The sequence below is a fragment of the Myotis daubentonii genome, chromosome X, assembly GCF_963259705.1.
Source record: "Myotis daubentonii chromosome X, mMyoDau2.1, whole genome shotgun sequence".
NCBI classification, from domain to species: Eukaryota; Metazoa; Chordata; class Mammalia; order Chiroptera; family Vespertilionidae; genus Myotis; species Myotis daubentonii.
Genome location: NC_081861.1, coordinates 108603497 through 108621018, shown reverse-complemented (window position 1 = coordinate 108621018; position 17522 = coordinate 108603497). Strand labels below are relative to the sequence as shown.

The 17522-nt window shown below is 39.7% G+C and overlaps 1 protein-coding gene across 4 annotated transcripts in view; it reads left to right on the top strand.

Moving 5' to 3' along the window:
* Window positions 1-690: 690 nt before the first annotated feature.
* The window catches only part of CHM (CHM Rab escort protein), a 260784-nt gene continuing 243952 nt past the window's right edge, over window positions 691-17522 (top strand). For all 4 annotated transcript variants that reach the window (XM_059680347.1, XM_059680349.1, XM_059680348.1 and 1 more), the window contains exon 1: window positions 691-773. In XM_059680347.1, coding sequence (XP_059536330.1) covers window positions 710-773 — 64 coding nt within the window. In that variant the 5' untranslated portion in view covers window positions 691-709. The remainder of the gene's footprint in view (window positions 774-17522) is intronic.

Below are 17522 nucleotides of genomic sequence, written 5' to 3'. Positions count from 1 at the left end.
GTGCAGTAGTTTATGGGGAGAATCTTGTCTATGTATAGAATACCAGATTCTGAATCAATAAACGCTTATCAAGCAACTAACATGCTTTCATCTTTCTTCCCCCCTGTTAAGCAAGGCTAATTTTGCAAATACATATTGTCAGGGTGGTTGTTTGGACTAACTAGAACAAGTAAAGACGCGATAAGGGTTCCATTCTGGCGAAACTAGAGCCAGAGGTTTTTCGTGGGCTTTCATTGAAAAGACATAGAGGCGAAAAAGATACAGCATATAGTTTGAAAGTATTGGTGTAAAAAATCATGCTTCGGGGGTCAAAACGAAAGTACAGACACACACACCAGGCTGGAATGAAAATGTCCTTTGTTCACAAAGCAATCCCTTTTCAATTTCTCTCTGTCCTCGGTGTCTCCTAACAATTCTTGATTCATCATTGTCAAGGAGTACACAGGTCTCCCCACATTCATCCTAGCCATCGTAGTAAAATAGACATCTCTTTTCTGTTCCAAACCTCCCAGGCTAAACACGCTATTGCACTCGGCCTGGAAAATGAATTGAGCTTTTAACATTCGCGCAAACACTTCAAATAGAATGCTTAGCTACTCGGATCCGCCACTCAAGAACTACAATACCCAGAATGCACTGTTTTCTCTTCCTCTTTCTACCAAGGCAATGCCTAACTTGATCTCATTTTCACAAGCAATAGTCACATGACATGTTTCCTGTCAAGATGGCGGATGATCTCCCTTCGGAGTTTGATGTGATCGTAATAGGGACGGGTATGTTGTGGCTCTGGTACTTCCCTGACAAAGTATAGGAAGTCTGTTCCTATCAACTCTCTCAGTGGCGAGGGTTGGTGAGAAATGCCAGGTGTTGAGCATGGGAGGGAGGACGGAAAGGAAGTGAGGTAGTCGGGATACAGCGCGGGACTTGCAGCTCCAGGGAGGGGCTTGGGACCCCTGGTGCTTAACGACATTTGAGTAGGGGTCGATCCGGTCGATGCCGAATGCTGAGGTTGGTTGCTGTGGGTGATTCCTGTAATTTCCTTGGAGGTGGGTTTGCAGTGTCATGAGAATGGAGGGTCGGGATTTTATCAATGGAGACACCTTTGGCATGACTTGATTCCTTGTTGATTTCAAGGTGATATTTCCCATCATTTTGTCTCCCCATTTCATAGGAATTTTTCATAATCCTAGGGTTCAGTGCAGCTTGGATATAGCTGAAACCTCAGTTTTTCGAAAAAGATGCTCAGTTGTTACCCGTGTGCGTTTTAATTTACCAGGGCTAGGAAACGGATTCTTTTCTATTGTGTTGAGAAGTGTAGGTAATTGTGTTTTTTGAGGTAGCCATTATTTCTGCTTTATGATGCAGAAAAAAATAATTTTGTTTTCTCAACCCACCTACCTGCCCACAACTAAATGAGCTGAGAACAAGCTTCTGCGAGTTCCAGTTCAGATGTATGATCATATCTTCCCCTTGTTGTCCCACCATTTTATTTTCCATGTTTTGGGTGGAGCTAGAAACCCCTCTGCAATTTCTAGTTAACAAATTATATGTACAACACATGGCAGAAGACATTTGGCAGCAGTTAGTATTTTGTTTTTCTTAACAGTGTAAAGGATGGGTTTTAGATGGGGTGAAATAGATTGTTGGGTGGGGTTTTCTCCTGTCTGCAGAATGTGTTAGGATGGAGAAGCTCTGGTGGATGAGACCTTGTCCATTGTGTTATTGAATTCAATTTCTTGTCTTCTCAAACAGTAGGAGCAGCCATGTTTCCAGATCAGGAGTAATAATAGCTACCTGTTTTCCAATGCTTATTATTTGCTAATTGAGGTGCTAAGCACTTCACAAGCTGTATGAAATCCTTACAACAGCCTTATTAGAGTATGTATTTTCTACACTTAAAAGAAGAGGGAAGGGGCTTTGGAGAGGTTGCAGTTTTCTCAAGATCACACAGCTGTTAAATTTCCAAAGGCCCATCTTATCCCAGAAGGAGAATCAATGGTTCTGACTCTCAGCGTTAACTCATATTAATAGAAATAATTGGGAAAACTTGGTTCAAGACCTTCCTTAGCTATTAACTGTCTGTGTGAATTGCGAGGGCTAGGTACTTAATTTCTCTGAGCCTCAGTTTCCTTGTTTTTGACTACAGGGAGGGTAAACTAGATAGTCTTTTAGGTGCTGCCTAACCAAAAATTCTCTTATTCTAGTTGCACCTGGGTAATTATTCTCAGCACAGTAAAGATATGTTGACTCCCATCCTGAAAACTGCATGACTGCAAATAACTAGTCTGTAATTGCTATGAATAGATATTGGAAGAAGCCAATAGACTATTCAGTTATTCTCTCCAGTCTATCCTAAAACTGAGAACAACATCCATTTTAGAGTATTTGTTGTACCACACTTGAGTTCTATATAATTGCCTTTCTTTTTTGTTACCTAGGAACTTGAGGTGTTTAAAAAATTTTTAAGAATCATTGATTTTTTTTCCTTATCTGGATTAAAAATTGATTGTTGATTGCTAATTCTCATTATTAAATGCCATTAATTCTTATAATTAACTAGAGGCCTGGTGCATTAAAGTCGTGCACGGGTGCGGTCCCTAGGCCTGGCTGGCTATTGAAGCAGGAGCATCTGGTGTAGAAGGGCAGGTCCCAGCTGACCTCTGGGCCCTGGGCAGCACCTGGACCCCCAGGCCCCCGCATGCCCCACTCCTCCTGAGTAACATCACCTGAGTCCCACATGGAGATGCAGTGAGCACAGCCGGATGTCACGGGCTGAGGTACAGCGTGGACCTCTGGGCTGTCCAGTAGTGCTGCATGGAAGCCACGGCTGGGGGCGAGGGTGGGGGGGCAGCATGCTCTCTCCCGGCCAGCCTCGTGGACCAGCTCCTGCGCTAACCCACGGGGAGCCTGACAGGTCCCTGTGGTCCTGGCAGCAGCGTCCCTGTTCACCCGGAAGAGGCTGCATGGGTGCGGGGTGGGCTCCTTGTGGAGCCCGGCACCTGAGCCCGGGGGCTTCCTCAGCACGCAAGCCCTGGTGTCCCAGGGGAGGGTAGCAGGAGGAGTGAGAGCGAGCTCAGTGGACACCCTGCATTCTCACTGCACCTTTGTCCCCATCACCCCCACCCCCAGGTAGCTGGCGAGAGGTCTCAGTGTGTCGCTGATGCCCACCATGTTCTGCACTTCCCCCTAGTGGTCAGCACACATCATAGTGAGCAAACTCCTAATGGAATGACTGTCCGAGGGGACAATTTGCATATTAGGCTTTTATTATATAGGATATTCTGCCATGTGATTCAGTTTATAATATGGACTATATCCATTGTGTTGGAGTATGTTAAGATATAGGTAGGAAGATACTGTGAGTGATCCAGAAAATTGCATCATGAGGCATCTGGTATCTGGGAAAAGATTCATGTTAGACTTATTTTAGTGAGAGTAATGCTATTACTCTTAGTATGGGAAGAACTTTTTTAAAAATATATTTTATTGATTTTTTTTACAGAGAGGAAGGGAGAGAAATAGAGAGTTAGAAACATCGATGAGAGAGAAACATTGATCAGCTGCCTCCTGCACACCTCCTACTGGGGATGTGCCCACAACCAAGGTACATGCCCTTGACTGGAATTGAACCTGGGACCCTTCAGTCCGCAGGCTGACATTCTATCCACTGAGCCAAACCAGTTAGGGCAGGACGAACTTATTTGAAGTTAATATTAAAAAATTATGTTTTTATGGTCACTTAATGGTGAACATATTCTGAGCTTATCAAGCACATTGCTTGAATTTATGATATGAAGTATTATTTAGATATGTTAAAGTGAAAAAAAATGGATAAAAGTTATTTCCCCAATAAATGATTCTAATAAACTCAATCATTAGTTAATTGGAATTATTTTTAATATATTTGGAATATTTTATTTCTGAAATAGTTTGCTGAAAGTAGCCTTTAAACTCTGTTTGCTTTACTAAATGTACTAGCTTGAGTAAATCAGGAAAAGCAGTGTTTCATAGCTTCAGTTTTACTGACAAAAGCAGAATTAATCATGCATGTATCAGAGACATGAATGCTCTTTGAAATATAATTTTTCTCTTTTTAAATATATTTTTATTTATTTCAGAGAAGTAGGGAGAGGGAGAGAGAGAGACAGAAACATCAATGATGAGAGAGAATCATTGATCAGCTGCCTCCTGCACACCTCCTACTGGGGATCGAGCCCACAACCTGGGCATGTGCCCTGACTTCTGGTTCACAGGTCTACACTCAACCACTGAGCCACTCCAGCTGGGCTGTAATTTTTCTTTTATCAGATTTAGTTCTAGTTAAAAAATCATTAACTGCTAATTGATTCATCAAGTAAAATCTCTGGAAAATATTTTAAGTTAATGACCTTGATTTTTTTTTTTACCCATTTTTCATAGTACAAAAGTTTTTCTTAAGATCATGTTTTGAAGAGATTTTGGGAAAATAAGGTTTTGTATGTATTTTCTTAGTTAAATCCATTTCCTTTTGATTACAAAATGCAGGAAACATCTCCGAAACACCTAAAGACAGAGAAATAAGATAAAGTACTTGAACCATGGAAAATATAGACAAAATGGAATAAGGAAGGAGAACCAACTGAAGTCTTAAGGAAGAGGACAAAAATAGATATGTGATAAGTGTCTAGACTAGAAAGTGGCCTTTACCAGTAGTTTGGGTACACAATTGTCATTTTCAAGACATTTTGCAATTTAAAAAGACATTTGAATGTTAATTTTATGGGTTGTAGAGAAGTATCATTGGTTTCAGGTTAAAAATAGTCCCAGTAACATAACACCTAACTAGAGGTGACTTATCTGGCAACCTCTGTAACCTTCAATCTGCAGCAGAGTCAACGACTCAACGGTAGAGCAGGCAAAATGGAAGTTGCAAGAGCTATGTGGTAATATGACATTCTTCTTATATAGGGGAATCCCTTAGGCTCTCACTTAGGGCATTTTAATTCTTTATTTAGAAATGGTTCTAGTGCCCTGACCGGTTTGGCTCAGTGGATAGAGGTTCGGCCTGCGGATTGAAAGGTCCCGGGTTCAATTCCAGACAAGGGCATGTACCTTGGTTGCAGGCACATCCCCAGTCGGAGGTGTGCAGGAGGCAGCTGATTGATGTTTCTCTCTCATCGATGCTTCTACCTCTCTATCCCTCTCCCTTCCTCTCTGTGAAAAATCAATAAAATATATTTAAAAAAAAGAAATGGTTCTAGCATTCTCAGAGTATATTAGAAGCATCCTATTAGAAGATAGAGGGAGTGTTATCAGCTTTTATAAAAGCTGTGTTTGGGGGTGTGGTGCCATTAGACATAAGCAACAGTTCATATCTTTATGTCAAAGGTAAGTGTCTAATACCTAAAACGCAAACCTACATCAAACAGTACGATGACCTGGGACCATTTAGTGTAGCGACAAACATTCATTTGTCAGTGTTTTCAATCCACATTTTTTAAAAACATAGCCCCTGCCCTTGTGCAGTTTACTTATTCTAAGGAACTATTTGTGGTTCCTGATGGTTACATCCTCAGAGCTCTTCATAAGCCAATGTGAGCTTATCATTGCATACTTCTTGCTTTCTGAAGGCCACATAGTGATTCAATCTGCATCCCTTTCCTTTCTCAAGTACACTACACAAGTAATATTTTGGCCTTCTTCCCATAAGATGGGTTGTGGAATAGGCTAGCTTAATAATGTTTTGTGGAGAATAAACACATACATCCTTTTTAAAAGTCTTATTGCTAAAGATTATAAGGAACGCGATGAGGTAACCAAAATAACACACATGGAAATTACAAGTGGCATTTCTCCTAAATCCTGACTACCTTGCTAGATAGAACTCAGCATCTATCTTCTATCTATCTATCTATATAAAAGGCTAATATGCAAAGTGTCCCCTCTGGAGTTTGACTGGGAGACCGGGAATTTGATCGCTTGCTATGATGTGTGCTGACCACCAGGGAGTGGCACAGAATGAAGGAAGGCCCCGGCTGGCAGCTGGCAGCTGGGCAAGGAAGGCCCTGGCCAGCAGCCGGAAGGCCCCGATCAGCCCTGATCACCAGCCAGGCCTAGGGACCCTACCTGTGCACGAATTTTGTGAACTGGGCCTCTAGTAGTACAATAATAGATATGGCATAATGGGAATCACTTGACCTTCCTACTGAGTGACTTTTGGCAAATTGCAAAATATCTTGGGACATCATTTTGTTCATCTGCAAAGTGAGAGATATGATTAGGTGACCTCTAAGGTAGGCATCTACTAGCTCTAAAATTTACCATTATGTGTACATAATTATGACTCTGGGTCCTTGAGAAAAGGCTAGATTCTGTATAGTCCTTGTAAGAAGTCAAGTCAGTGTTTAATATACTTTACAAAGTTTTCTATCCAAATGGCTCATAAAAAACATTTTCTTGAAAATGATAAGCTGCTTTTATCATGTAGGCAGCACAGCTCCATTCCTTGATGTTAGTGGAAAATCAAAAATATTAAGGTAGTTAGCCTTTGGCTGGCAACCCATTGACTATAATGCTTATGTTGGTTGTAGGTACCTACACTTCTTGAAACATTGGGGGATAGCAATACTGCAGGAGGTATCATAGAAACTGATATTTATCAAATACCTATTTGTGCCAGATTCTGCCAAGTGATTTCCCTTATATGTATCTCGTTTAATCTTCTTCCAGGAAGTCTATATGTGGTTTGTTCTAACATCACAGGATGTCTATACTTCTTCTGCTTGTATTTCCAAACATCCATGGGCCCCAGAGCAGAGTTTTTTTTTTCCTCTTTAAAAAATATTTATTTTTTAATCCTCACCTGAGGATATTTTTCCATTAATTTTTAGAGAGAGTGGAAGAGAGAGGGAAAGTCAGAGAGAAATATCGATGTGAGAGAAACACATTGATTGGTTGCCTCCTGCACAAGCCCAAACCAGGGTCCGGGCTGGGGGAGGAGCCCAGGGAAGAGCCTGCAGCCCAGGTACATGCCCTTGACTGGAATTGAACCCGGAACCCTTCGGTCCCCAGGCCTATGCTCTTATCCACTGAGCCAAGCTGGCTAGGGTGTTTTTTTTTCTTTTTAATTGAAAGATGCCACCTATTTTCGGGTCATGAAATCAATGTCAGTATTTTAAAAAGATGTAGAATAGATCAGAATATATTGCATGTAGTAAGCATGTGTATAGTTTTATGAAACATTTCATATATGTGTAGTAGATCACTGTGTAAAATACACATATTTATACATACAGGGCGGGGCAAAAAGTAGGTTTACAGTTGTGAGTATGTGAAACAGTTCTCCTATTATTATTTATTAATTATATTATTTTCCATAGGAACAACTGTATACCTACTTTTGCCCCACCCTGTATATACATATATTTACATATACCTGTATATATTTAGAATACAGATAAAATAACGAAAGTGGTAACAAGTGTTACCTTGGGAATGTATTGAACAGGGCAAGATAGGGGTCTTTCACTTTTTCTTATTAAGCCTCACCTGAAGATATATTTTCCCCCATTGATTCTTAGAGAGAGTGGAAGGGAGGGGGAACAACAGAGAGAAAAACATGTTAGAGAGACACATGGATTGGTTGCCTCCTGCACATGCCCCAACTAGGGCTGGGGATCCAGCCTGCAACTGAGGTATGTGCCTCTGACTGGAATCGAACACGCATCCCTTCAGTCTCCAGGCTGATGCTCTGACCACTGAGCAAACTGGCTAGGGTAGGGTCTTTCACTTTTTACATAATTTTATTCTGTCCAGCTTGATTTTTTTAAAACAAGCATTTGTTACATTCATTTTTAAAAGCACAGATATTAAAAATGAAAGGAGCCCTTAGAGATCACCCAGTGTATCTAGAGACCATGATCACATAATAAGAGAGTCCATAATAGATTTAGGACTCCTGACTCTCAGTATGTTTTCTATTAGACCCTGCTGCCAGGATAAGTAACTGCCATTAATTAATAAGGCTCTACCTACTGCCCTTGAATATTTATCATTTCTAACCTTCATAACTACCTTACAGGATTATACTGATAAGGTAAAAACTTTCTCTGAACTACCCACCACACCATGCTGCCGGAGTGCAGCACAAACTCATACAAAGGATGGGAGGCAGATTCCCAGCCTTCTGTGGGATGATCTGGGTAGTTTTAAACTTTGGGTAAACCTCCTTGAATTGCAAATGTTTAGATTGCCTTAGTATGGTTTCTAAGAAGGAGAGATTATGGGAAGAGAAAGAAACAGAGCAGAGGAGTGCAAGGCTCCTGCTCCTTAGGCTTTCAACCAGCATTCTGAAAGCTGTGAGTTTGCCTGAGTGATGCACCAGGTCTTAGGAGTTTGGCTGTGAAAAAATGGTGGACAGAACACTGAACCAGGTGTTAGACACAGACTTGAGTTCTGGCTTTGCCACTTTCTATTCTGTAAACTTGGGCACCTTATTATTTCACCTTACCAAGTTTCCTCAAATGTAAAACAGAGATAAGAATAGCAAAGAGAAAAGAGATGAGTCACATGGCTGTGGTTAAGATTTAAAGACACATATGTAATAACTTAATAAAGAAATTAAAAAAAGATTTAATGAGATATCTGAGGATTGGAATCTGCATGTAGGTCATAGGACAGGAATTTTCCTCTGTAGCATACAACCCCTCTTCCTATATGTATGTATATCTATCATCAATTATCTATCTATCTATCTATCTATCTATCTATCTATCTATCTAATCCAGTGATGGCGAACCTATTACACGCGTGTCAGAGGTGACACACAAACTCATTTTTTTGGTTGATTTTTCTTTGTTAAGTGGCATTTAAATATATAAAATAAATATCAAAAATATAAGTCTTTGTTTTACTATGGTTACAAATATCAAAAAATTTCTATATGTGACACGGCACCAGAGTTAAGTTAGGGTTTTTCTTTTTTCTTTTTTTTTTCTTTTTTAAGTATATTTTATTGATTTTTTACAGAGAGGAAGGGAGAGAGATACAGAGTTAGAAACATCGATGAGAGAGAAGCACCGATCAGCTGCCTCCTGCACATCTCCCATCGGGGATGTGCCCGCAACCCAGGTACATGCCCTTGACCGGAATCGAACCCGGGACCCTTCAGTCCGCAGGCCGATGCTCCATCCACTGAGCCAAACCGGTTTTGGCAAGTTAGGGTTTTTCAAAATGCTGACATGCCGAGCTCAAAAGGTTCGCCATCACTGTTAATCTGTCTATCTACACATTTTGGGGGAGGAGGGGTTGCCAGGGGCAAAATGTCTTAAAGTCTGGGAATGAAAATGGTATTTCAAAAGTCCTTTAGTTTTACAAATGCTATACCATCCATATATTTTGTTCATTTTGATATGTATGCATCTCATTTCAGCAATATATGTAGTGATTGATATGGCTCCAACATCGTACAACCTGGGATTGAATGAGCAATGCCTCTTGTGTTCTTTAATGTCCAAGTTTCATTTTTTTTTAAATTTGTAAATAATGATTCAATGAAATAATTCCTGTAAAATGCTTAGTGGGTGCTCAGAAAATGTAGTTGATTTTTATAGCCCATAATACTATATAGAAGTACTTTGCAGAAAGAGCTCATGCTTTCCATGGAGAGCCCTGGGAAGATTCAGGTGTTTGAGTCATCTTCTTCCTCTTCCCTTTGGCCGCTTAGTGGAAAGACTTTTGTGTGTCTATTACCATTATTTCTATTTTTTTTTTTTTGTTTGATGGTTTACAGGTTTTCTATTTTTTCTTTTATTCTGTTTTGTTCACCAGCTTGCGTCATTTGTTTTGCCTGAAGGTTTTGAACAAATTTGTCTTATTTGGAGTATAGCATGAAACTCTTCTTTGTTAATGTGAGAATGCAGAAGGAGCTAATGAAATCCTACAGACTTTGGTGTTATGAAAAAATTCTTTGCAATTCCTCAGGTATTTATTGATGGAGGAATATTTTTTTTTTCTGCTGTCAATACCTAGAAAAATAAAGGGAGTTATCTGACTCTGGACAAGAATCGGTGGGAGAGGCTTTCCCTTCCCTGTAAATCATAAGTTTGAACCAATTCCCCAGATACAGCCGCATCTGTTATCAGAGTTCCCTCTGCAGCATCATTTTCATTTACATGCCTCATGTCATTTTCTCCAGTGTTCTCATGATGTTTTGGATAACTCAGGCTATAGCAATTAAAATATGGCTGCTCACCATCACATTCTCATGTTTAACATAAAATCCCAATGCACAGACACAATTATAATTTCATATGATTGACCTGTTACTCATTCTAAATTATCTCCTATTCAGTTTCAGTGCAGTCTTTTAACTGAAAAGTTAAGCTGTGTTTACTTTGTATGTAAATGTTTTTAGAAGTAAAATAGACTAAAAGTCACCATCAGTTCCCACTTTATATTTATGTATATATTACAAAACTATATATATACTAGAGGCCCGGTGCACAAAAATTTGTGCACTCGGGGGGGGGGGGTCCCTCAGCCTGGCCTGTGCCCTCTCGCAGTCTGGGACCCCTCGGGAGATAATGACCTGCTGGCTTAGGCCTGCTCCCGGGTGGCAGAGGGCAGGCCCAATCCCTAGGTGCAGCCCCTGGTCGGGCTCAGGGTAGGGCTGATTGGGGAGTTGGGGCGCCGCCCCCTGTCACACTCAAGGCAGGGTCGATGGGGAGGTTGTGGAGCAACCCCCTGTCACATACAGAGCAGGGCCAATACGGGGGTTGGGGCGCTGCCCCCTGTCACACACAGAGCAGGGCCCATCAGGGGGGTTGGGGCTCTGTACCCTGTCACGCACAGAGCAGGGCCCATCAGGGGGTTGGGGTGCTGCCCTCTATCACCCACAGAGCAGGGCGGATCAGGGGGTTGGGGCGCCGCCACTCTCACACTCAGGGCAGGGCTGATGGGGAGGTTATGGCTCTACCCCGTCACACACAGAGCAGGGCCTGTGGGGGGGGGGGGAGCTCCCCCCTATCAGGCACAGAGCAGGGTGGATAGGGAGGTTGTGGCCCCGCCCCCTGTCACACACAGAGCCGCAGGGCCATCAGGGGGTTTGGGTGCTGCCCCCTGTCATGCTGATTCCAGTGCCGGGAGGCCTCACGGCTCCGCTGATCCGGGTGCTGGGAGGCATATTACCCTTTTACTATATAGCATAGAGGCCTGGTGCACGGGAGGGGGCCGGCTGGTTTGCCCTGAAGGGTGTCCTGGATCAGGGTGGGGGTCCCCACTGGGGTGCCTGGCCAGTCTGGGTGAGGGGCTGAGGGCTGTTTTCAGGCTGGGGGTGACTGAACTCCCAAACGCTCCTTTTTTCCTTTTTTTTTTTTTTTTATTCTGGGCCAGCTTTAGCTTGAGGCTTGGCTCCAGCTCTTAGGCCTCCGGCTGAAAGTAGGTTTCTGGCCTTTGCTTACAATGTTGCGAATCTGCTGGCTGAAGTTGGGCGTATTTGTTACAGAGTTTCTTAAACTGCCGGCTCAGAGGCAGCAGCAGGTGGGGAAGGTTGGTTTCCTCCGTCACTGAGGCAACCAAGCCTCATGTTAGTTTCAAGCTGCCTGGCTGCCGGCAGCCATCTTGGCTGACAGTTAATTTGCATATCTCGCTGATTAGCCAATGAAAAGGGTATCGGTCGTACGCCAATTACTATGTTTCTCTTTTATTAGATAGGATATTTGATATATATTTATGGCCAAGAAAGTAGAGATACTTTGAAAGATTCATTTATTGTCTTTTTGCTTTTCTAATCTTACTAAAGGGCAATGTAAAAAGAGATAATTTATCACACATATTGATTTCTCAAAGCATCATGATTATGAGAACTCTCATGTTTTCATATTGAGACTATTTAAAAAATAGTTTGAAAATAGACAGGGGAAGGGACCAGGGACAACTTGGCCAGTTTGGTGCTTAGCGTAAGTGTTTCATACTGGATTTTACCAAGAGCTTAAGTGGGTAATGCCATACTACTTGACTGGCTTGTTTTATATCACATTTAGAAAAGTACCAACATCTGCCTTTTTCTTCTGAGTAATGTTCTTACATATCTTTATTTGTCCATCCCAAAGTTCATGTTGTTAGGATGGCCTTAGTTATTAGCATTTTTCATCATTTTATATTGTTTTGGATCATATATTTGTCATTGAAATTTGCACATTTGTTAAAACTACTTTTATATATAGGATTTAAAATAATTATCATGGAGAAGTTTACACAAGCTAAAATATAGAGAAATAAGATCTTATATATAGGTATCAGGCATATCAGGAAGTTGTGAGTTGTGAGTTCTAATCCTCATTTTTCTAGGAATGGTGTTACTTTGGCATGAGCTATCTAAGCCAAATACATGACACTTATTAATTTCAGTACCTATAATTCACTGTTAAACATATGAAAAATATTTCCTAGCGCTTATTATATGCCAAATACTGTGTTAATCTCTTTAAATGCATTATCACATCTGATTGTCAAGATAACCTTGTTTGTGGTAGGTCTGATTATCCCCATTTTACAAATGTGGAATCCAAGGCTTAGTTAAGTTTGACCTAGGTCAAACTATTAAGACTGGAGTTCCTTTGACTAAAGCTGAGGCATTAGATTGAGCTTGTTGGATTCTTCCAAGTTAAAAAAAAATACCGTATACTATCAATATTAGATTAGTGTGCCCTAGCTTAGGAGTTGGCAGTTGCTTTATTTTTGGGAGTTACCTTTGTTGACATCAAAGCCTGATGCCAACGAAGTCTTGTGGTATTAACTCCTTATTGATAACATCATGACATCTGTGTCAGCTTAGAAACCTTTTGATGAAGGTGAACAGAATGACCTGGTTGTGTATCCTTCAAAACTGGAAAACAGCCCTAACCAGTTTGGCTCAGTGAATAGAGCGTCAGCCTGCAGACTCAAGGGTCCCAGGTTTGATTCTGGTCAAGGGCATGTTCCTTGGTTGTGGGCACATCCCCAGTAGGGAGTGTGAAGGAGGCAGCTGATCGATGTTTCTCTCTCATCGATGTTTCTAACTCTCTATCCCTCTCCCTTCCTCTCTGAAAAAAATCAATAAAAAATAAAAAAAAACTGGAAAACAACAACAACAAAATACAGCCACTAAAATATATCAAGTGATAATCTGTTTCCCTAGAAATTATTCATTGATTCCAACATACATAATTTCCCACTGAAATAAAATCATTCTTAAAAATGACCTATAGTCTGTCTGTGTATGGTAGGGTTTGCCAACTTATGTGTTTTTAATTTTCTTGTACATTAAAATTTCAAGATCAAGTATGGAACTCATCCTGTTTATGAAGCTTTTTTTTTTTTTGGTTGACTATTATTTTGGTTCCTACAATTTTCAACAATTGTCAGCACTTACAATGGATGCATCTTAATTGACAGAGTGGGTATGGTAATATCTTTTTCCTTAAAGCGTCCTGTCATTAACAAATAATAACTATAAAACTTTTATGTATATATTTCCAGACCCTTTCTCATTTTATGTGTATAGATGTATGTATACTTTTCTATATTTATAAAAATGTAGCATATTATAGGTGCTGTTTTGAAACTTTCCATTTTTCACTTCATACTATGTCATGAATATTATTCCATGTAAAATGAATATTATTCATCAGTGTTTCTTTTAAAGACTTTTTTATTTGGAGATAACTGTAGACTCACATTCAGTTGTAAGAAATAATATAGGAAGATCCTTTATATGCTTCACCCAGTTTCCCCCATTGTTAAGTAATATCTTGCATAACTATAGCATAACCAGGAAATTTACCTTACCCAATGACCTTATTCAGAATTTCAGTTTTACATTGACTGTGTTGTGTGTAGTTCTGTGCAATTTTATCAGATAATGTAGATTGATGTGAACACCACCACATTCAGATACAGAAAAGTTTCATTATAGGAATCTCTCATGGTACCTTTTCATAGTCACAGACACCTTCCTCCTTCCCTATCTCTAAGCCCTGGCAACCTCTAATCCAGGGGTGGGCCACAATGGGTTCTTAAACTGGACAGGAGGGCCAGAACAAAAGCATGGATGGAGTGTTTGTGTGAACTAATATAAATTCAAAGTAAACATCATTACATAAAAGGGTATGGTCTTTTTTTTTTTTTAGTTTTATTCATTTCAAACGGGCAGGATCCGGCCCGCGGGCCGTAGTTTGCCCATGGCTGCAATCTGTTCTCTATCTCTACGATTATGTAATTTAAAAACATTATTAAGTGCCATTTTAAATAGATGCTTAGAAAGTATTTTCTATAAATGTCCTGACATTTATTTTAACAAACAACTTTTTTTTTTACATTTAAGGTTTTCAGTTTTTCACTTTTATAAGCTAATGCTTTGATGAACATGTTGTATCTAAATCTTTTGTACATATTTAATTATTTCCTCAGGATAAATACTAGAACTGTAATTGTGGCTTTGAATTTTTAGAGGATGGTTCAGTAACACTTCTGATTTTTATAGATGAATTGCCATAAGGAAAGTTTGCCAATCTATATTCTCACCAGCAGAGTATGAAAATGCTTATTTCCCCATAGTCCTTCAACATTGGCTATGAATGTCTTATTCTTAATTACTGTCAACTTGATAGCCAAAAAAAATATTTCCTTGTTTGAACTTGTATTTTCAGATCATAAATGAGATTGACTAGATAACTTTCCCTGTTGAAATCTCAAGCAAAAGGTAATATATAAAAAAGTTATAGCACCTACTGTGAAAAATAGCAAACTGGGGAAAAAAAGGAAAATGGAGTGGGAGTATTTGCAACTCATAACACGACTAATTACATAAAAAGAGTACTTTTAAATTTTATATGAATAATATCAGTATCTCTGTAGATAACTAGGTAGATAATTTAAACAGGCAAGTGAAGATTCAAATAGTCAACAAACTGTTGGGAAAATATATTTTCTTATGAAGAATCACATGCAAAATTAATAATTAAAAATCATTAAATTAAAAGAGCAATAGCTAATTGTTGATGAAATTGTATTCAGTCGATATGTATAAACAACACTTTGGCAACATAATATGACAGTTTGTACAGTACTCAGAATTGTAAATATGTTCATTCCCTTAGACTATAGATCTGAGAATTTATTCTGAGAAAATCTTTCAACACAGGTGAAAAGCTACAAGGGTGACATCTATTTTAAAGTTGCTTGCCATAGTAAAATTTGAAAATAATATAAGTGCTATATATTAAAGAACACCAACATCTCAAAGAAGGCTGGATAACTGGTGAAGTAGGCAGTCTTACAGTGTGGCCCCAGGATCTCGTCCACAGATTGCTTTTTTATTGTACATATCTTACATGCAAATGAAGTATATGTGTGTGTACATATGTGTTTTTATTTATTTCAGTGAACAATAATAAAGTGAATGGCTTGTATGTATGACTCAGCTAAAGAAAAAGAATATTACCAGTACCTTAAGAAGCTCCCCTTCTTTTCCCACAGATGTAACCATTATGGTAAATTGTATTAATTGTTCTCTTGTTGTTGTTTTTTTTAAATACATTTTATTGATTTTTTACAGAGAGGAAAGGAGAGGGATAGAGAGTTAGAAACATCGATGAGAGAGAAACATCGATCAGCTGCCTCCTCCTGCACACTCCCTACTGGGGATGTGCCCACAACCAAGGTACATGCCTTTGACTGGAATCGAACCTGGGACCCTTCAGTCTGCAGGCCGACGCTCTATCCACTGAGCCAAACCAGCCAGGGCTCCCTTGTTGTTTTTTAATATATTTTTATTGATTTCAGGGAGAGGAAGGGAGAGGGAGAGAGAGAGATTTAAACATCAATATTTATAGAATAAAGCTTTCATTAAGACAATTGAATTGATAGTTTTCTCGATCTAGGTAAAAACTAGAATAATAAATCTCTGCTTTCCAAGGGATTTTATTTGGTAGGTCCAATCTTTCATTAGCTATCTAAAATTTGGTATTACATTTCATTTTTTAAACTTTTTGTTATGGGAAATTTCAAACATTTCAAAATGGAGAGATTAATAATAACCCCTCATGTACTGGTATCCCAGTTATCAATTTATGGCTTATCATGTTTTCTTTATACCCTCTACTTTCTCATTTCACATCTAACCCTGTATTTTTTAAGCAAATCCCAGATATATCATTCCTTCCTGTTTTAATCTTAATTTTTTCACATTTCTATGCTACTTCAATTTATTTATTTTTCAGTTTATTTTTATTGAAATATAATTGACATATTCTATCCTCTTCATTTCAGGTTTATATCATAGTGGTTCAATATTTATATTGATAGAGAAATGATCCCCATGATTAGTATCATTACCATGTCACCATACGAAGTTCTTACAATATCATTGACTATATTCCTTATGCTGTACTTTATATCCGCATGACGTACGTCTTTTATACTGGGAGATTGTATGTCTTAATCCCCTTCACCTATTTTACAAGCCTCCCTAACTGCTTTCCTGTCTAGTAACCACCAGTTTGTTTCCTGTATCTATGAGTCAGTTTTGCAATTTTGTTTGTTCTGTATTTTAAACTCCACGTGTAAGTGAAATCACATGGTATTTCTTTTTCTCTGACTTAATTTCACTTAGCATAATATTCTGCATGTCCATCCATGTTGTTGAAAATGGCAAGATTTTATTGTTTTATGGCTACTATTCCATTGTATATACTCTATGCTACATCTTCATTATCGATTCATCTATTGATAGATACTTAGGTTGCTTCTATAGTTTGATTATCTACATATGTAAAAGGCTAATATGCTAAGTGTCCCTCTGCCTATCGGACCGGTTGCTATGATGTGCACTGACTACCAGGGGGCAGATGCTCAGCGCAGGAGCTGCCCAGCTGCAGTGACTTGGCAGTGGCGGTTCTCACATGATGCACCCTAAAACCAGAGAGGACGGAGCTCGATTCCTGGTGGGGCCGCATGATTCCACCTTCGATCGTGGGTTATGTTGTTGCTGGGGCACTATCAGCCATGGATCCAGTTTACTGCACACTTGCGTTTGCATTCCACACCCTGTACGACAGCAACTTTGCAGAGCGCCCTCTTGCACTCTGGGACCCCTTGGGGGATGTCGAAGAGCTGGTTTCGGCTCGATCCCTACAGGCCAAGCCAAGGGACCCCACATGCTGGAGGGACCCCGCTCACTCCACAGATGACGGGGAGGGACCGAGGGTGTGTCTGGCCTATCTCTCCAGTCCCGCCTTGCCGGCCACCTTCTAATTAATTTCCTTTCAATGTGAACGAATCTGTGCACCAGGTCACTAGTTATAAATAATGGTGCAATGTACATAGGGGTGCATATATCTCTTCAGATTAATGTTTTTGTTTTCTTTGTATAAATACCCCAAAGTAGAATTGATAAATCATATAGTAGTTCTATTTTTAATTTTTGAGGAACCTCCATAGTTGCTGCATTAATATACATTTCCACCAACAGTGCATGAGGGTTCCCTTTTCTCTCCATCTTCACC